The 21,200-nt window shown below is 39.1% G+C and overlaps 2 protein-coding genes across 9 annotated transcripts in view; both read left to right on the top strand.

The window, feature by feature from the left end:
• The window catches only part of ERBIN (erbb2 interacting protein), a 148,026-nt gene extending 141,268 nt beyond the window's left edge, over positions 1–6,758 (top strand). For all 5 annotated transcript variants that reach the window (XM_072416344.1, XM_072416342.1, XM_072416343.1 and 2 more), the window contains 3 exons: positions 1,044–1,136; positions 1,309–1,383; positions 2,055–6,758. In XM_072416344.1, the coding sequence (XP_072272445.1) occupies positions 1,044–1,136; positions 1,309–1,383; positions 2,055–2,162 (276 nt within the window). In that variant the 3' untranslated portion in view covers positions 2,163–6,758. The remainder of the gene's footprint in view (positions 1–1,043; positions 1,137–1,308; positions 1,384–2,054) is intronic.
• An 8,650-nt stretch (positions 6,759–15,408) lies between these two features.
• Positions 15,409–21,200, top strand: part of SREK1 (splicing regulatory glutamic acid and lysine rich protein 1) — a 32,231-nt gene continuing 26,439 nt past the window's right edge. For 2 of the 4 annotated variants that reach the window (XR_011921488.1, XM_072416340.1), the window contains exons 1-2: positions 15,409–15,678; positions 19,527–19,660. Coding sequence is in view for 3 of the 4 variants with exons in the window: in XM_072416340.1 (XP_072272441.1) it covers positions 15,452–15,678; positions 19,527–19,660 (361 nt within the window). In the remaining variant the exon portion in view is untranslated. The remainder of the gene's footprint in view (positions 15,679–19,526; positions 19,661–21,200) is intronic. The other 2 variants (XM_072416341.1, XM_072416339.1) reach the window with 1 other exon arrangement.

Here is a 21,200-nt window from a genome sequence, read left to right as displayed (position 1 = left end):
TGCACATCAAGCTCTGACTTTTGAGCACTGGGTTTTTGAGGGTTCTTTTGTTGTTCTGTCTCTCACACCTACAGTAAACCTACCATTACAATTATAGACTGGTCATTTCTTTGTCAGAGGGCAAACATACAAAATCAGCAGGGGATCAAATACTTCTTTCCCTCACTGTATATATAGGTAGAGAAAAAAAGACAGGCCTTTTATAACACAGTGATTACTTATGTATGGGTGATTTATTTAAAAAGAGTTATTAGAGTCTAATCTAGACATAAATCCTCTGTGCTAGAACCTAACTCTAACACAGTCTTACTAATCTAAAAAAGGGTGATTTCCAGAACAGTATTGCCATATATGTACAATGACAGACATAAGTACAAAGGTATTCTGATACCCAATGCTTTTCGTCCAAGAAGGGCTTCCTCAGGGGGTTTTTGAGAATTCAAAATTGTGTCTGTCAATTAATGTCTCTTAAACACCATGTTGAAATGTGATATAAAATGAACCAACTATCAAAGTGTATATTAAGATTTGTGATTAAATCGTGATCAATGTAAATGTAAGTCTGGCCGTTGTCCACATGAATTTAGCATTATTTGACATATGTTCACCATGAGAAAAGTTTGCCTTTAATCTGAACGTAGACCGAAATAAAAACCATGTGGCGGTTAGTGTAACCAAACAAGGTGTGTGTTAAGGACTTTGTAAGCTGGCTTGAATCACATCGAGTCTGATATAGTATCTGATTAAAAGTTGTATAGCCTATATTGAAAGGATTGTATGGGTAATGTCAACAATTCATATGTAGAGTTAGGCCTAAAAGGTTGAATTGTGGTTGTAAACTGGGGTCGTTTATTATTAAGGAAGATTATCATGGAAGATGACATTCAGCGATAATGGTTTTGCAGTGGTAGAAAACCGCTCCAAAGTGTAGATACCTTACTGCTAGCAGACATTTTACTGGTTGAATAATACATGTGGCCCTGCAGTTTGAATAGAATGTACCAAGTAAAGCCTCCAGTTACACACTTCTTTTTACTTTTTAGGTACGGGTACGACTGATAAAGGATCCTGAGCTGGGCTTTAGTATATCAGGAGGTGTTGGCGGGAGAGGAAATCCCTTCAGACCAGGAGATGATGTAAGTAAATTTTCTCTAATATTTCTCTTGTCATGCAGATGGTGCTGTAATTAGGAAATAATATTTTTTTTTATTAAAATATGTTACAGAATACAAGTCTGATCATTAACCATGTCTGTGGATAACTGTGATGTCATTTTTTATCATTGGTCTCCCTTCCATTTTTGTGCAGGGCATATTTGTAACAAGAGTACAACCGGAAGGACCAGCATGTAAACTTTTACAGCCTGGGGACAAGATAATACAGGTAACTATGAGAAAATTGTGTCGCCACAGATTTGCTCTGGCACTGTCTATGGGAATAATAGGGGAAGGCTAGAAGTACATCCATTTTAAATGACCTTTGCATTCCTGTTGCTGATATTCTATCTTTGGGTGACCACAAACAAATGCTTTTACAGGTAGTCCCCGAGTTAAGGACATCCGACATACGGACGACTTCTAGATACAAACGGGGCTTCCCTGCAGTTTATGTGCAGGACAGAAGCTTGATGGGGGGAGGGGGCGGTTTGTATGACTTGCAGAAGAATTTTTTTGCTGTTCTGCAAGCTCTTGTAACTTTTTAATGACCAAGACAAGCTCTGCAGTTGTTTCTTTTTGCATATCAAAGCACAGCTTGCTCCAGAAGTTAATGAATGTCTAGGCTCCATAAAGTTTTGCTTTGTTTGTGATTACCTTAGTGAGGTAACTGAAACCATGCTGCCTAATATGTTGAGACAAACATCTGTCCTAATTGCATTTACTAAAATAATGTACCTGTTCCGACTTGCATACAAATTCAATTTAAGAACAAACCTACAGTCCTTATCTTGTATGTAACCCGAGGACTACCTGTATTTGAGTAAGAACACTTTCTAAAAAATAATCCATTGGTTCTGTTACTGCCTCGTATATAACAAAATTCCTTCTTCTTCTCAGGCCAATGGGTACAGTTTCCTGAATATAGACCACGGACAGGCGGTGTCTTTGCTAAAGAAGTTTCAGAGCGCTGTAGAGCTGATCGTTTTACGAGACGGAGCCGTGTAACAGAAAGGACAATAAACTGAAAGCCAGCAATGCGTCTAGAGACTAATTAGTATATTTTTCTATGTATATAAGAAAAAGCAACTTAGAAAAAAAACAACCATGCACTTGGAATTTTGATAAACAAGAAAAACTATTTGTACAGAAATGTATTGTGAAATTGTGTGGTTTAAGGGAGTAAACCACTGCAGAAAAAGCAGCCGGGTTCCTTGCTGCTCCAGCGTGAATGTTTGAGCAGTTTTGCCTACAAGAACAAGCCTGTGTTGTTTTTGTACAGAATGTAGGTTTATTTTTGGACAACGTGTGTTACTCTGTAGGATTAAAATGAGCCTAAATTGTAGCGGGGGCACAGAACCGTCTCTACTGTAGCTATGTGTAATGTAGCTATATGTATGCCTTTCTCTCTCCACTCCTGGTATCGTTTTTATTTTTTTTAACTTTTTAAGACATTTTTAATCGAAAACCACTTGTGTCAAGGCAGACTGAACCATGTTGGCATTGCTATGTGTACACAATGTTGGTGGGCGATAATGCAAAGTGGCAATTGGTGGCTGGGTAATGTGGCCTCTTGTCCTATCTGCTATACAGGGCTGTGTCTGATATAAGTGGTCTACTTCAGATTCTATGGTATCATTACATTACGGTATCGGGACTTTTTTTTTCAATTTCAATCACCAGTGGAATTTTTTTTGAAGAAGTGCTGTATCAAGAATTTAGCTCGTTGGCATATTGGAAGTTTTTCATTTTTTTCACTTTTTAAAATCATAACAAAGAGATTATTTTATGGGATGTGTGTTTACATATTTTCTCAATCTGTTCTCATGTAATATAGGAGATGCTTTCTGCTAGGCCTGGGCGGTACTACACTAATCATGGCAGATTAAGCCTAGGCACGCAACCTATGTACATGGTGCCTGAGAGCATATGTTAAATTTATTTTTACAACGTTAACCACCTTGATCCTTCGTGAAATCCTCATTTTTTTTTTTTTTTATGGATTCTTTTGCTGTCCCGTACACTGAAGTGCCAAGTCTGTGACGTAGCTAGCTAGCTACCGGCGGCTTGCAATGATAGTTTGAGAAGCAAACCTACCTGTGATTTCAACCACCACACAAGCTGACATTACACCTGTATCATTTCTTTATCACGTAGGACAGAACGGCCTCTTGCCTTGCTAAATGTCATAGTGATTGGTGCTAGGTAACCAAAGTACGTGTGTAAAAAAAAAAAAGTGACAGAAGGATTATTGAGAATAGCTGCAGGGTTTAGGAAGGGTCCCGTGGACCTGTTGGAATTTATTTAGTGGCAGCGACTGAAGGGCTCTTTTTACAGGAAACATTGAAATGTGAACTTATACGAGCTAGAGTCATTAAAGGATTTCTATAACTATATACTGTTTTAGTGATTTACCACGAGCTGCCTTTGTTCCTTGTTAATGTAAATATGTTTTAATTTTTCTTATTTTATCTTTCACAAAGGAACATTGTTCATGTCTATTTTTCTGTCTCTGGTGTAAATGGGAAGAGATTGCAGTGCTTCTTACATGGTTCATAAAAAAGACCAGGGATAAGTGCCATAGATGACCAATAACTGTTTATTTTAGGGCTGTTTTTCTTTTTTTTTTTTATTTCTTTTTTTTTTATTGGATTAGTATTCTGACACTTTTACTTTGTGTTTCTTTACATACATGTGGGTCACTAATATAGCCCTGTGGTGTCTATGCCCATTCTATCTGTTAAGTAAAGGTTATAATTTATTGATTGGGTAGTAGATCAAAGCAATTACCACCGCCGATTTAAAGAGTTTTAGCAAAGCAAGAGTTTTATGTGTTCATGGCTAAGGGTCAAAAGTAATATTGCACTTGATTTTAAAAAGGAATATATTGTATGAATTTCCCTATGTAATATAAGGCTAAAATAAACCATATCCAGGTATACAAATCATCTCCCCTCAATGGAGCCAGCTATTTTCTGTGCAGAACTGATGCTTAGACTTGGAAAGCATCGTGTTGGAGTACTGAGACACAAGACGCAAGTTGCTTCCATCCAAACCATGTCTGTAGTAATGAAACTGGGAGGGAACCAGGTCTCTGTTTCTGAATAGGTATCGACACCTTTTTGTATAATCATTGTTATTAATTTTGTTATTTTTACATAAGAATCAACTATTTTGGAATATAACCACAGAAATTTACTGTATTTTGTTACAATGTACATGTTGAATGTGTTTAAACATGAGCAAATGGGAAAACACAGACCTTCAAGATTTCATAGTGTTTTTAAGCAGATAACTAAAGAGGGGAACACATTTTTTTTATTTTACATGGCATAAACATTTCATATGGTAAAGAAATTTTCTCCTTTATTGTTTTAACCCTTTTATGACATCTGTGTGTAATGGTTCACAGCCTATACCATTGTACTTTACTGTGTGAGAGCACAATTCATAACGGTTTTAGGTGTGGGTGTAAATCCAAATGACTATGCATACCAGTGGATTTAAAGCCTTGCGGAAATACTGTACATTTGCAATAGACTGACAGACTAACAAAACAATTGACTGTTGCAGTGGTCTCAAATAGTGGCTATGCCGTAAGAGTGGTGTCTTACATTGGATTAGGTTTGTAGCACATTTTTTAGTCATAGGTGCTGTTCAAACCTGTGTATGAATTATCAAACTGGCCATACAAAGAGGGAGGGTATCATATCACACAGGTTTTTCTGGTTTGGTTATCTACCTGTATGTATGGTACGGATTATCACAAAAGAGCACATCAGGAGCAATGTAAGGCACTTGTGGAACTGTGGCTAAGGTAACAGGACACCAGATTATCAATTTGTGTTTGTTTTCACCTTGTTACTGAAGTATAGGTCTTGGAGGTGATTGGTGGTTAGCTACCTTAAATTGTGTTTTGTGTTTGGGTTTGTGTAAAAGCTATCTTCTAGTCAGTGGTAGAACCGGTGCAAAAGGGCGTCATTCTTGTGTGCAGCATGATGTTTAAATTCAACTGCCGGGAGACCAGGGTTATACAAGAAAAATCTCCAATGGCCTAAGAAACTGCAATCAGATCCATTTATCCTTCTTTCGCAGAACCGGGTGAGGGCTTGTACAGACCGGTGACATAAAATAGGGCTTGGTGTGTCTATCTGCAGTACCAAACATTCCCAGCCATCTCACATGCTGGAAATCCGTTGGCATTATCAATGTTTGGCTTTGCTTTACCCCAACCTAAACACGGTCCATAATCTCCAATTTAAAACTTTCCAGGTACTGAAGTGTTGACATAAACTGTGCGATTCTGTTTGCTATCCCACCTAATTATACCTGTCACAGCTTTCTAGCAATCCCTACGTAGTAGATGTAAAAGCTTGGAGTAAAAATCAAACTCTTGAAGGAAATTGTCACTTCTTTGTTAAATGCAATATTATCACCTTTTCTTTTCAAAATTCTTAAAAATGATTGTCTTTATGACAATAAATAAATGATTCCAGACTATGGATAGAGAAGGAATTTGCAAAACTATGTAAGTAAAGTTTATTTTCACAGCTGCTATGTAGGGATTGCTAGCGAGCTGTTTTATGAGTGGGAGCAATAAAGAGCTCACAAGAGCCATTATGCACAAGTAATGAAAAAAAATGGAATGGTTACTTTACTTGGTACTGTACATTCTGTACAAGAGATTGAGGTGTGTTTATTTATGGCACTCATATGTACAAGCCCATATACAGATGCCAATATGTACAATGTACAGGGGCATGTACTATCAATGAATGTGTAGATTGGATAAAGGAAGCCTTCCGAGGATAAAATGGTCAGGGTATGGTCAGCTTTATCTTCCGTTCTGCCTAGTTCATCTTAAAACTGTCATTTCACATCCATTGTATACTGATATATATATATAAATATATACATTTTTTTTGCCTTTTGGTCAACATTGTTTCCCAGGTATCAGAAGGATTCGCGCACCTTATGGATATAAAGCAAAAGTTTTAAGAAAAGATATTTTTTAACAAAATTATGAACTGCATATTTAAATAGGCTCCCTTCCAGAGGAGCCAGAGGTATCATGGAATGCACAGTGTGCGTGTGTGTGTGTGTGTGTACGGTTTAATACTGTAACTTTGTGTACAGTGTAATATGGGTAATCAGGCCTTGGGCCTCATTTGTATAAACCCCAACTATGCAGAGATGCTCATTGTTGAACTATATATGCATCCAATGCACATCACACACCATCATTGTCTTGTAATCTAAGGTCAATAAAATTCAACTGCAAATCTCTCAATATTTATTATGTAAATAGCCTGTTCTGTTTTTTTTTTCAAATTTTTTTCTGACTTATGTTTTAAAAAAATGTACATACTTTTAAAGCCTCCTATGGATTTGCAAAAACATAGCAATAAAGCAAAGACAAAATTCAAGCCCAGCTTTTTTGGTTAGGTATGCTGTGCGGTTTTATTTTTCATGGAATCTTTCGTGTCAACAGCAGTGTAATGTTTTAATGATCAGCATTTATTCTACATTCCAATTTTTGTATATAAGTAAATTGTTTCTCAAGTAACACATGAAAATTAGAGAATAAACTAATGCTCTTACAAATGGGTGTGCAGTTATTCTTTTTAAGCTTCTGTGCTTTGATGTATTTTTTTTTGTTTAAAGTTTAATAAAGAACTTGTGAGTAATACAAAGGTACAAAATCAGTAACTATGGCCCTGTTAAGTTCCAAAATTTTCAATAGCTTTTGGAGGGGAACAAAGAAAAGAAGAGAACATAACCGAGAAAATAGAACCAACAAAAGGAAGGGTGTTGGAACATTAGACACAGCTTTGGTTGGAGTGAGCGTGGAGATCCTCATCTTGAGATTTAAGGTACTCTGAAGACGAGATAAGAAGGAGACAATAAAACCATCACCATTACAGAGCGTTTCTTTTTTCCCATGTTATAGCTAAGGCTACAAACACGTTAGACTTTTGTCCTTGGAAAGGATTATTCATGATCGTTTCCAATGACAAAAGACTGAAAGAGGCATGAACAAGCACTGTACATACATCACTGTTCTGCTCTATGGAGAGGGGAGGGGGGGGGACAACAGAGTGGCACCCCGCTTCGTTTTCTCCCTTTTACTTTTATTGCGGACGTTTATAGTTCATGGATCCGCCAGGACGGATCTATGACTGATCTCGGATGGCTGCTGTACACTTGTCAGATTCTTGTCCAGTACTAGCCCTGAAGCGATAATCGGACAAGAATAATCTGACGTGCGTCGTAGCCTAAGGTGAGGCCTTCTATCTTGTGTAGTTCTTGAATCCTATTGAGTGCCTAGGATATACCCCTGTGTTTACAGCAACACTGGTAACACCTAAATGTATTACCATGGAATGTGACAGATTGTAAGGTTCATAAACAATCAACATTTGTTAGTCACACTTCCTGGTGAATGAATAAGGGTGACCTTACCACATTGCGTTAAAATGTTCTCAATACCATTAGAACTGAAAAAGCTGCTTAAGTGGACGAATGAAACATCCATTATATTAGAAAGTCCAGCTGAATGTGACTAATTACTGCTAGATACTGGCAAATATCTTTTTAAAGAGTCATTCAGAATGGGGGTATTCAAGCAGAACTTTATTTTAAAAACAAGAAATTACAAGCATGATGATTGTTTCCGGCATAAGGGACAGATGTAATTGAGAACAATAGATCATCTTATGTCTGCACTGGAAAGTAATGCAATCATGACAGTGCTCCCAGTGTGACCAAGCCCTCGTAGCAACATACAGTGATGTATATGGTATTGTATATTATATATGATGGTCAGACTATGGATGCTCAGTAATTTATCTGACTGTCTGATCGGACAAAACATGTGCGTGGATCTTGGCTGGTGTTTGGACATGTATGAAGATTTGTTTTTTTAGGCACAAGCACTGGCTTGCAGGTCCATAAACATTGAAGTTTTCCCTTCTGGTCTGTTGCTATTCATGTCTATGTAAGGGAGATGGAAGATGGTTGTCACACTGGAATGTCATAATATTATTATTATCCAGTATTTATATATCGCCGACATAATACACAGCGCTTTACAAAGTCTATTGCCATGTCACTAGCTGTCCCTCAAAGGGTCCCACAATCTAATGCCTCTACCATAGTCATATGTCATTAGCACAGCCTTAGGGCAAATTTCGGGGGAAGCCAGGTAACCTAACTGCATGTTTTCGGACTGTGGGAGGAAACCAGAGTAGCCAGAGGAAACCCACACAACCACAGGGAGAACCTGCAAACTCCATGCAGATAGTGTCCTGGTCGAGATTTAAATTTGGGACCTAGTGCTGCAGACCACTAAGCCACTATGCTGCCCATAACACCATGAATCACCACCATGAGTGGTGAGTATGAGTACCCAATTGGGTTGAGTACAAGTCAGTGTCACAAGTCAGTGCAATGTAAGTGCCAATTGTGTCAAATTGTGTAAGTTCCCATAACCTAATAGAGACACACATGCCACGGTGTGGTGACTGGCATGGCAGCCCTTATGTGCAGTATCTTGTGTGTCTGCATAAAAACAATGCACAGACACAGCACCCAAATCTATCACTTGTGTAGATAGACACATAAATATGGCTTCTAGGCACATTATTCCATGCACCCACCATATTTATGAACATAGAGATGATAAACTGATGGCACAACAACAAATAAAAACTACATTTCTGCAGTTTGTATTTGAAGATCTGTTAAGCTACATAAATGTGATCTATTATTAATTTTGTGAGATAACTTTATTCACATGTAAATTATTTGATTTGTTCATTTAAAACTTCAGGAAACATTTGTCTGGTTCCCCTCTACTGTAAATCAGACACACATATGTATAATTTCCTTCATTCTACTGTGTTCATTACTGTAGTAGTTATTGGAGATCCTTCAAGATGTGAACAAATTTTGTTACCCGATAAAGGATAAGTATAATTTTGAAAAAAATGTACAGTTATGGAAAATGTATTTGAGAATGCTCTATTCACAAACATAATAAACCCAGATAAAAACACTATGGACATAGTTTACCCTCAAAGTCACAATTTGTATTTCCTTCTTCTATTTACCTTGTTATCACTATGTCTCTTTTTCAAGGAGGTAATAAACTTATCACTGCAAGCCTAACTTACCAAAAATTGTACACGTTCTAACTGCAATCATAGTGAATACATAGTTACATAAAGACTGCAAACTGTATCGCAGCAAAGTGATTGAAAGAATATTTATTGCATGGGCCAAATTACCTTGCACACTGCATTGCAGCTATTGCCTCTTATTACTAAATTAAATTAGTGGGGAGGTCAATTTAGACATGACAAACAAAGAAGGGAGAACAATAGATGCCTACATTTCCCAGAATCTTCTCATTACAGTGGAAACCATGCGGCATATTTTTATCATTTTTTTTTTTCTTAACTGGCTACTTTGTGTGTGTTTAACTTTCTAGCCCTGATATAACAACAACATTCTGCGCACTTACATTTATTCTGTAGACACTTGTGTTTGTAGAAAACTGGCAAATGAGGGGGCAGAAATGAATATGCATAAAATTAATGTCATGTTAAAGTAATACATTTGAGTTGTATTCTGTAGTTCTTCTCACCAAAGTCTATTGTTTCCATGGGCTCCTGAAAGGGCTCACTGATAAAAATGTGTATTGGGCTGTCAATAACAAATGCTTTGGATCAGCCTCATTACTGAGGACAACACAACAACTGTTTGTTTGCAGTCTGAGGACGGCCATCTGTACTGCATCCTGGAATGTGCAGAATTCCAAATACATAATGTGAATTACTGTGTTATAAATAGTGTGGGCGGCTTTGTGCCAACAGCAAAGAGCTGGAATAAAATTAGGCTACATATGAAATGCAATTCATTGCTGAAAGCTTTTATGTCAACTTATACAGAGACCAAGGGCTCAAAGAGACACTATTTTGGGTTAAGTAACAGTGTCTGTACAAAGCCCATTCCTGGCCATTTAATACTTCTTACTCTGCCTCCAAAATACCTGCTGCTCAGATGGTGTGCTGATGTTACCCAGCCATATGCCTAGCACTTGACCTATAAAAGTAGCCATGTATTTTTTTGTAACAAATCTTGGACCTGCTAATTTACCCATTAATTTCCTCCAAATGACTCGCTGCTTTAGTAGGCATAGAAGCGGGATCATACAGGGTGCTAAGAATAATGGGTACTATAATATTACCAATAATGGTAATGTTATGTGATTATGTTTGTGCTTTACATGTGTTCATATTTTTTGTTGTGTGCTGTGTGGAATTTGGTAGTACTTTTTGTTTGGCTGTTTGCACACTGGGTGGGGGGGATTCCAAAGGTCTGAGCACTAAAGTTTTAGGAACGTGCAACTCTATTTCTAAAGGGCCAAGATCAGCACATATTTTTGTTTTTTCTAACAGAACTAAATTCAGTAAGGTGTGCTGTGATAAGAGTCAGAGAAATGACTGTTGAAATGTAATCCCCTGCCTGTATGTAGCCCTGTTATACTTTGGTTGGACAGCCCTAATTTACACGTTTTGCATGTTTGGTAAAATCACTTTGTGAACAGATTCACACAACAATGAGTTTTCTATGAGAGGAGGCAGACATTTCTATACTGTAACAACAACACAGGTAAACAAAAAATTAGTTTTGATCATCAGAAACCACAGCAAACTTTTCTAAACATTTCCCTAACACGTACACTTCCTGAGTTATGAGTACTATTATAGTTACCATTGTACGTGCATGTATTTTGTACTAAAACGTAAGCACCATTGAAGTGAATGTTATAACATCTTCAGTGTGAAGTAAAACTGTGATATACATCCACTGAACAGTGTCAGTCAGGTACCATTGTTTCTTCAGAAAGGCTTAGGGTATGATTTTCTGTGTACTCTTTGTCTGGATTGTCGCGGTACAGCATGCAGCATTAGTAAGCCATCATACTTTTATTCCAGAAATCTTGGTAGCGGTGCTCCATTAACTGAATGTCCTGGTGAAAACATTCTCCTTGTTCGTCACTCACCAAGATTTTCTGGGAAGCATTCTAGATGTGAGTGCAAGAAATGTATTATTAATGACATGTGACATTCCAGTTTCTGGTATGAATCAAGCAGATTCTGAACTCCTTGTAGGCAGGAGACTTATGGTTGCTCAGGAAATTTTCACACAGCCACTTGAATGCATCCCAAGCTTCTAGCTCAGCTGTTGAGAGAGATTGTTTGAAAACATCATCCTGCAAAACAGACTTGATCTGTGGCCCTAGACATATCCCTTCCTTCATTTTTGCAGTGCTTATGTTTGGAAACTTCCCAACAAGGTACTGAAAACCCATAGAGTTTGATTTACCCATGGCTTTTACAAGGTTCTTCATCAAGTCTAACTTGATATGGAGAGGTGGCAGAAAACTTTTATGCAGACCAACCAGAGGCAGAAACTTGTCACTGCTTGTTCCAGGCTTATAGGTATCTCTTGGTAGCCAATCACGCTTGACATAATGGTCTCCCGTAGATCGTCTGTCCCACAGGTATAGGAAACAGCAATAGTTTGTGAATTCTTATTCCATTCCCATCAGCAAGCCAATGACCTTCAGATCCTCACATATGTTCCACTGGTGTGTTTTATACTGGATTGCTTCAAGTAGTAACTTCATGTTGTTATAGGACTCATTTAGGTTAACGGAATGGGCAATCGGTAAACTTGGTTTAGAATTACCATTATGTAGTAAGACTGCGTTCAAGCTTCTTTTAGAGGAATAAACGAAGATACGCCATTTAGATGGAACATGCTGTTGTGACAAACAGTTAAAGAGTGCATTTATATCATGACAGTAGCACAGAGAGCCATCACTAGTGAAGAACGATGTCAAGTTATGATTTTGTTTTCTGTAGTGAGTTACAGTTACACCGTTTGCAAGCAAATACTTCAGTTTAAGCCTTGGAGCAAGATCACAAACGAGATCATTCAGCTTTGCTTGTGTAAAGGTCTCTGGTTCTGAATCTTCGGCCAAGTAGTCAGGATCAGATTATTCGGAGTTGTAACTGGCTGCAACTCCAGCGCATTCCTCATCACCTTCTACAGAAGCAAGTCCATCATGGGGCTGTACTGGAAGTGGCGAATCATCATAGGGAACAGGCCTAATTGCAGAATTGAGGCTGGGATATACAATTTTGTGCTGCGTCAATCCACTTTTGTTGACGCAGCAAAAATAGCAGATGATTAGACATTCTTGTGGTTCTATCCACACCATCGGGATTGCAAATGGCATTGCTGCTTTACGACGACTTAGCCAGTGACACAGTCTGTTGGAACAACTGGTACCGTCTCAGATGAATACAAGTCTCTCTTAATCTCAAACTTAAACTCCCAATTTATGATTACACTTACCACATATATGTTCTACTCATGGTACACCCAATCCCCCACCCACCCACTTCTCCTGTTTAGCATATGCTACCCTATTTTTCCTATCTTCACCTTTATTACAAAAACTTAAAAACCGTTTTGCTATGAATCCAGATTGGCAGAGAGTTCTATCATCCTGGTGTATAGTTATAGTAAAGACTTCCATATCAGTATTTGTATGTTGAACTGATATGTCTGCGCTATATAAATATTGTGTATTAATAATATTAATAATTGTTGATTTCTTGGTTTATTTATTTTTATGCTGTTTGCGGGTTTACATTTGTTTAATAATACACAACAATGTATTTGTCAATTTAGTTCATTGTGAAAGTAAAAAAAAGAATTCATAAACAAAAGTAAAGCACAGCAGAGCATAGTATAATAGCATTGCAGCAGTGTACATAATGCACCTTAACATGAATTGTGGTAACTCTTAAGATTAACAGGGCTGATGCAAGGTTGCAAGGTTTTTGGAGACCTATTGGTGAAAATGTATGGAAAGTATGTAAAGGTAAGAGCTACAAAACATGAGTTTTAAACCTACCCTGGTCAATGTTCCCAGCTTGGCACTATTGTTTTCATTATTGTTCACACACACTATGTGCTACACTTGCATTCTTCACTGACCCCTTCGGGTTTTATTGCCCCTCCCACGATTGAACACAGATGCTTTTCCCTTATCCTTTAGGACACTAATATTTGCCCTACCTGTTTCTGGGCACTATTATTTTCCCTACCCCCTCTATCCCTCCTAAATTTCAGGGCATTATCATCCTACCGGACTCTAACTCTATTTGGTACAAAGATCTGACCCCTGCACTCTGTATGTTATGTTGTATATTACATAGACCTGACCCCTGCACTCTGTATGGTATGTTATGTTTTACATGGACCTGACCTCCGCACTCTGTATGGTATGTTGTGTATTACATGGACCTGACCCCCGCACTTCGTATGTTATGTTGTATATTACATAGTCCTGACCCCCGCACTCTGTATGTTATGCTGTGTATTACCGTGTTTCCCCGATTTTAAGTCATCCCCATTAAATAAGCCACCCCCGATTTTTGAAAAAATAATTAAAAAAAGACACTCACCCGTGAATAAGAGATCCCCCGATATCCGATCCTGTGTGTGTCTCCTTGATGCTGGCTGCAGCGCGTGTCTCCTCCTGGCTGCAGTGCAGAGCCAAACTGAAAGTAAAAAGCCGGCACACGCGCCCCCGCGATTCTGAACCAGGAAGCACGCTGCTGATCCCTACCCTAATGGAGTTACCTGCCCTAACAGAGATCCCTACACTTAATTACCGTTAAGTGAACAGAAGGGGACAATCAATGCCATAGAGTGAACAGAAGGGGAAAATCAATGGCATAGAGTGATCAGAAGGGGAATATGAACGGCACATGAGTGATCAGAAGGGGACAGTCAATGGCATAGAGTGATCAGAAGGGGAATATGAACGGCACATGAGTGATCAGAAGGGGACCTGCACTCTGTATGTTATGCTGTGTATTACATAGACCTGACCCCTGCACTCTGTATGTTATGTTGTGTATTACATAGACCTGACCCCTGCACTCCTTGTGTTGTGCATTACCTGACCCATATTATTTTGCAATAGTTGCTTTTTTGCTGTGTAATTTGCAGCTGTTGGTATTCTTTTATAAACTTGGCTTAGGGAAAGTGTTATCTCTCTGAGGTTTTTATTTTTGCATTTTTTTAGTTTTTTTGATGATAAAACAAAACTATTTTTACACATTCTTATATTATGAATGACAATTTTTGCCTTTATATTGCACTAAATTCATGAACTGTAATAGAGACGGAAAAACAAGAGAGACGCAGCGTGACGTCAGTGTAGTCTAAGTTGTATGAGGAAACCTTTGCCGAGCCGTACACTTCAGTATTGTTTCCATCATTACAACAGTCACCCCGCTCCACGAATACTAGTTCTCATGCGATTGTTTTATTTTATTTATTTCTCAGATGCTCTTTTAACTACATATGACCTTAGCTGTGTCTTTTCTTTAATGGTTATATTTAATGGCATCAAATAGTTTGACTTTGATATCTATCATTTCTTGTTTGATCTTAGATTGGAAATAAACTCATAATGAGTGAGAAAAAGCAAATAATTATTTTGTATTTCTTTAGTAATAACAAAGATAATGCAGCTAATGATAATAGTAACAATAGTAATACTTCACTTAACCGTGAGCTGATCAATGAATCAGAGCCTCCAAAGTCCTTGTCAGGCATCATTAGGAAGATAATTATTTTACAAATGTATTAATTCCTATTAATGGTCCGCGGGGTTGAAAATGATGAATTTAGTGGTCCGTGAGGTTGGAAAAGTTGGTGACAGCTGCCATGGACTGCCATGCATAGCGGTGTTATGGGGATGTTGTATGTTTGGAGTGCAGACTTATGGTTATTTATTCTTGCACACCCGGCTTCCATGGTTGGGACGTATGTGTATTCTGTGCCATTTAATAAACCAAAACCGACATTTCCTCAGTCTGGTTGTGTTCTTTGTAATTTTGATACGTTTCTGGTGAACTTGGCCAATACCCCGCCTGGGTTTATGGGTAGACTTTCTCTATGCAGCTAAATTACTGAATATTATTTTCTATTGCTGTGTCCCTGACTTCCTATTACTATAGGGACGGCTGAATGTCAGTAAATACCATAGAGATGTGGGGTCCTCCACCTGCACAGAGCGGCCCCGACTAATGCCTGACTGGCACCTTAGGACATGCGTCCGTCTCCGCCCCGGTGTTTGCTGTCATTGTGTGTGCAGCCACTAGAAGGCGCTCGTTTGTGTTCCAGACGGAGCGATTCTTCGGATGATGTTCTATCCGAAGGTTTGCTTCAGCTTGCTGGTTGAAGCGTTGAGGCGGGAGCGCTCCAGTGTTCGTCCGGCTTCTGCAGCCGCTCCAACCTCCGCCATGAGCACCGGGCCCACCACGGTCATTCAGGTCACCAACCTGTCCGCCGCCGTCACCAGCGACCAGATGCGGACCCTCTTCTCCTTCCTAGGGGACGTGGAGGAGCTGAGGCTCTACCCACCCGAGTGAGTGCAGCGGGCCGAGGTGGCTGCTGTGTACATGGGGGAGGGGGGCACTGTGCTGGGTGTCACTGATGAAGGGGGGCACTGTGTTGGGTGTCACGGTGATGGGGAGCATACCACTGAGTGTTGGTAGGGGACCATTGGGGTGCACAGTGCTGTGTACCTCACTGATAAAAAAATGGAGGAGAGGAAGTGCTGTGTGTCAGTGATGGGTTTTGGGGTTGCACAGTGCTGTGTTTATCAGAGTGTGAGACAACAGTGGTGATCAGTGTTATTTTTTTAAGTGACCAGGCAATTGGGTGCAGTGCTGTGCACATGGGCAGTGGGGGGCAGTGCTGTGCACATGGGCAGTGGGGGGCGGTGCTGTGCACATGGGCAGTGGGGGCCGGTGCTGCTGGTAGTTAGGACCCTAGGATTGCCCACAGTGCTGTGAAGGTCAGTGAATAGACCAGGAGTGGTGCACTGTGCAGGCAGTATATCTTGTTGTTATAATCATTTACAGCATTGCCTCTCTGTATAACCAGTGTGTACCCGGCAGGGTTGTGGAGTCGGTACCAACACTCTTTGGCTGGGTACACACGTTAGATTTTTGTCATTGAAATGATCTTTCACGATCCTTTCCAACAACAAAAGCCTGAAAGATTGATGAACAAGCTCTGTACATACAGCGTTGTTCTGCCCTATAGATAGGGGAGTGGCACCCCGCTGTGCTCTCTCCCGTTCACTTTTATTACAATCATTCATGGATATGCCCAGCCGGATCCTTGAATGTGGTGGGACAAGCACTGTACACAGGCAAGATTCTCGTACTATACTAACCCTGAGGCAATATTCGGACGAGAATCATCTGACGTGTGTACGTAGCCTTTGACTCCTACTCCTCATTTTATGGTACCACTGTCTCCTCCAATTGAAATGTGCTGATGTATGCTATTGTTCCATGTTGATTGAAACACAACATACATGGCATTTTATCACTGCCAAAGCTCAGCCATCTTAAAGCTTTATAAAGAGGGGGTCTGCTTTTGGGAGCAAGAACTCCTGGCCAGGAAGCTGACACTCTACCCTATTGACCAGCCTGTAATTACAGATGTAATATAAAGTATTTACAGATGTAATATGAAAATCAGGAACAACTTTACTCATTCAGAAATATTAACGGCATCATTTGCTACTTTAAAACCATCAAATAAACTACATAAACCAATAAAACAATTGTAAAACCTAAAGCAGCATAAATGGTAATTAAACTTGGCATAAAGCTGTAAAATAGTTGGTAAATAAAAATATTTATCACTTTAGGTTGACTGAGTGGCAAGTTTATTCCAAGCACCACATCCCTTACAACACTTTAAATGAAAAAAATGGTATTTTCTCAGTACCATGAATAAATCACCTCTCTCTAAAAAACTAATATCACACAATTTATTGATTACATTCAATATTTAAAACATATTAAAAACAAGAACATTTTAGTAGAATAGAGTATCCAAAGATTCTTTTTCTATTTTTAAGTTCTGAGTCCTTTACGTGTTTCACCATTTGGCTTCCTCAGCAGGACGAGCCCTCAGTATATTACCATCACCTGTCCCTTTCTGCAATAATGATCTGCATGACCATACAAACCTGAACCCCCCCCTCCCACAATAATTTGGTTTGCAAAATGTAACAGTAAATGGACAGAGGCCATGCTCTTGTTATAAATCCTCTCCCCCAGGACATCACAGGCTCTGTAATGTTGGCACATAAATGACATGTAAACTCTTTGCTTACCGTTATCATTTATATTTAATATTCACCGCAGAAAGCAGGGAATCGTTCCCAACACAGAAAACAAGGGCTTGCTGATCTGCATGAAACAAACTCATGTTTAAAGTTAACTGTCATTGCTAATCTCATTCTAATGAATGCTAATTGATGTAAGCCAGGCATGTCCAAAGTGCGTCCCGGGGGCCAATTGCAGCCCGTGTTCAGATTTCCACGGGCTCGCAGCCTCTGTTAATAAAATCAATATTATGCAGCTCGCCAGCACTGTTGACCACAGTATAAAAAAAATCACGCGTACAAAAAACCCATTTTTGTATTTCATTAGGGTTGATCCAACTGCCTTGCAATTATTGGCCCGCTATTCGCTTGGCATAAACGGCAGGAGGGGAGTCCCCTTGTGTTCACAGGGAATCCCCTACATCATTATAGTGAGCGTGTGCTGTGCAGAACCCGCACGGACCAATCCCACTCTGATTCCAAGAGCCCGTTCTGCACGGACCCCGCACTGTCACTGTACTCTGTGCACAGGGAATGCCTTGCGTCACCCTGGTGGGCGTGTGCTGTGCAGGACCTGTGCAGACCACGCCCACACTAACCCCTATGCTGAATGTTCGGCCCCCACTGATTTTCAGCTCACTAAATCTGGCCCTCTTTGCAAAAAGTTTGGACACCCCTGATGTAAGCAATTACCAACACCTGAGCTGTACACTTATTCTGGGTCAGTGATTCAGAAGGTACAAACAGGCAGAGGATCAGAACACCAACCAAATAAGCTGTATTTGAATAGAACCAGGTTAGAGCAATGCCTGTCTATATATTCTCTCAGCATAGATCTGCTTTAAAGTGGGTCTAGCATCAAATCTATTTTTCCATGTAAGCTGCATGAATATGCTGCGTTTGAGTGCATTATCTTTGAGTCCTTTTTTCTCCAGAGGGATTGAGCCATCTTCAATCAGACATCATGCAGTCAGATGCTGCTATAGGAGTGACACTATTCTATGAATCCTGGTGCATGTAAAGATCTTGGCTGTGTTAGACAGCTATAAACCTTTGCAGCCTTTCGCCCATCAAACATTTGTAACTGCAAAGTTACATCCATATTAAAGTAAGATAAAGCTTCCTTATACTAATCTAGTAACATTCATAGCATCATCTAATTGAAAAAAAAAATACAGAAAATTGTTACAGGTATAATGATGTCATCATTCTTTAAAGATAATCTGTTGTTGAAGAGAATAAATTGTAGTAGGTGTGACGTGCAGGGCCTTAGAGGTGCTTGCTTATACCATCTGTAGCCTTTCAAAGCCTTCCTTATGGCTGAATCCCACGCTGACAGGCAAAGCGCCATTTTTATGGTTAGTGTTGGAGCATACAACTATCTACCACCTGCACACATTTCTATTGGTCGTCACCATGATAAATTACCTCATCGACCAATAGTAATGCACAGAAGATTTGAAGGCAAGCTAAGACTAATTTAAAGTGCTTGATCAGCATGTCAACCAGGCTGCAAATGTTTTTTTTAACCCAAAACATAAGGCAAAATCCTAAAGTATGTTGAGTAATGTATATTAATATTATTAATATTAAACTGGATTTATAAAAATGCCAAACAGTGTTGATCTATACAGTCAGTATGCACTGTGTAGAGATTGGTGGTGGTTTTCACTATTTCTGGCTGGAGTGATTGCAATGTCAGCTTCCTGCTTTATAAGAAACTCCATATCCCGTGATTCCTTGCATTATGTATCACAGGTGTGGGTATGTGCACTTGTAGTCTATGCTCTCTATACACAATGGGGTGACTAAAAAGGAAGACATTTGAAGGAGTGTGCAATGTATCCACAGGAAATAAGGATATAAAATTCCCTGCAAAGGATATAAGGTATTTATGGGGACCTATTGCACAAAAGGAGGAAAGAAGCTAACAATACAAATGTGAGTTTTATTTTTGACTTGATTGACACTTAAAGTAGTACATGCAAGCATGTACATTCTGATCGTTTAATGTCTAATGTCTTTTAAAATATATATTTGATCATTGATCTGTATTGGTGTTAATTATTCCTCTCTTTATTTTTCAGCAATGCACCGCTTGCTTTTTCCTCCAAAGTATGTTATGTTAAGTATCGTGAGCCATCGAGCGTTGGTGTGGCCCAGCATCTAACAAACACAGTTTTTATTGACAGAGCCCTCATAGTGGTGCCATGTGCAGAAGGTTAGTAATAATGACCCTTCCAGTGCCAATTATTTAATCCTCATGTTTGTGCTTTGATATGTTTGGTAGCAAAATATGTTGGGTGCAATTCCTTGATTGGGGGGACCTTTTTTCTAAATGGTTTTCCCAAAATAAAATTTGTGTTTCTCCTGTACATTTCTCTCTCATGATTCTTGCATTTTTGGGTACAGTTGGTGCATATAAATGCATGTTGACCACACACAGATTTTATTTGAGATTTGATCTTTTCGATAAATACTACCAAGCATTATTATTATTGGGGTCTTAAGGACTGGATAAAGTTTGAAATGTTTGTTCAGAGAGGACATAATTTTACATCATTAGTAAATTTATTTATTCTGTCAGATCAAATTTAAAATAAAATAAAAAGTTTGTGTGTCATAATCCTAATATATGTACACATTTCCCTTCAATGTAACACGGTGGGGGGAAAAGTGTCAGACCCGTAGAGAGCAGTAATGTTTTCCTGTGAGTTTAAATAGTCCCACTCACTTTTTATTTTCTGCCATTGCTATACGGAGATGAGACCAGTTCTTTTATAGACAAATTGGACTCAAATGCCTACCGATAAAACTCCAACAAGCAGAAAATACTTATCTTTTGCATTGTTCTTTTCATGTGGCTTATTTCTCCTTGGCAGTTTGTTGCTGTCTGTATTGTTTTATTCCTTACTGTTCGTTTGGCTTTGTTTTCCTGCTACTCTGCTTTTAAAGTTAGCACATGCAGTCCTAGAACACCTTAACCAGTTCCTAATGCTGCCATGTTAGATCTTACTGTCTAAAATGTGTTGTGATTGTGGATCAATATGTGACCAACACAGAGGGTAAGAGGCATGATTAACCTCTTAGGATTTATGGAATTTGTAATGAGTTGTTTGCCACATAATCCTGCACAAGTATCGTGTCGGGGTATACTGACTAGTAGACCCCAAACGTGAGAGCTTTTCAGTAATGAAGGACAAAATTAACCAGTTTTACCAAGGTAGCTAAACAAAAGTCCAGTTTAAAGCAGAGCTTTATCTAAAAACTAAAGAAAATTGCAACTAGGCAGGTTGCAATGTCCCCGCTACAAAAAATTACCTTTCCTGCCTGATCACATTTTCATCATTGTTTTATTGCACTTATATGTCCTTGCTCTGGCATGGGCACTGCCATCTTCACCAATTTATTTCCTGGAGTTGGATCTTCAGGCACCTTGATTGGCATGGCTGGGATGTTGTATCCCCTGCACATGTGTTCAGGAGTTCATTTATTCCCAGGGAATGCAGGGATACTACCCCCAACAGGCAGGTAAGAATTTGTCATTGCAGAATAGACATGGGCTCTATCTTTCTGTAATTGAGTTTCAGTGCAGAACTGTAGTTCTGCTTTAACCCCCCTAGCGTTCTAATTCTGTCATTTTTTGATGCAAAAAGTGATCCTATTTTTTTTTGCGTAGAAATTTTTGTTTATATTGTGGGCCTGTAATTCTTAGGATTAACTCCCGGGTATAATTATTATATTTATTTATTATATTAGAA

Source organism: Pyxicephalus adspersus, chromosome 6 (genome assembly GCF_032062135.1).
Source record: "Pyxicephalus adspersus chromosome 6, UCB_Pads_2.0, whole genome shotgun sequence".
Lineage (NCBI taxonomy): Eukaryota > Metazoa > Chordata > Amphibia > Anura > Pyxicephalidae > Pyxicephalus > Pyxicephalus adspersus.
The sequence above is the reverse complement of the archived record's forward strand: the minus strand, read 5'-3'. Positions and strand labels throughout refer to the sequence as shown.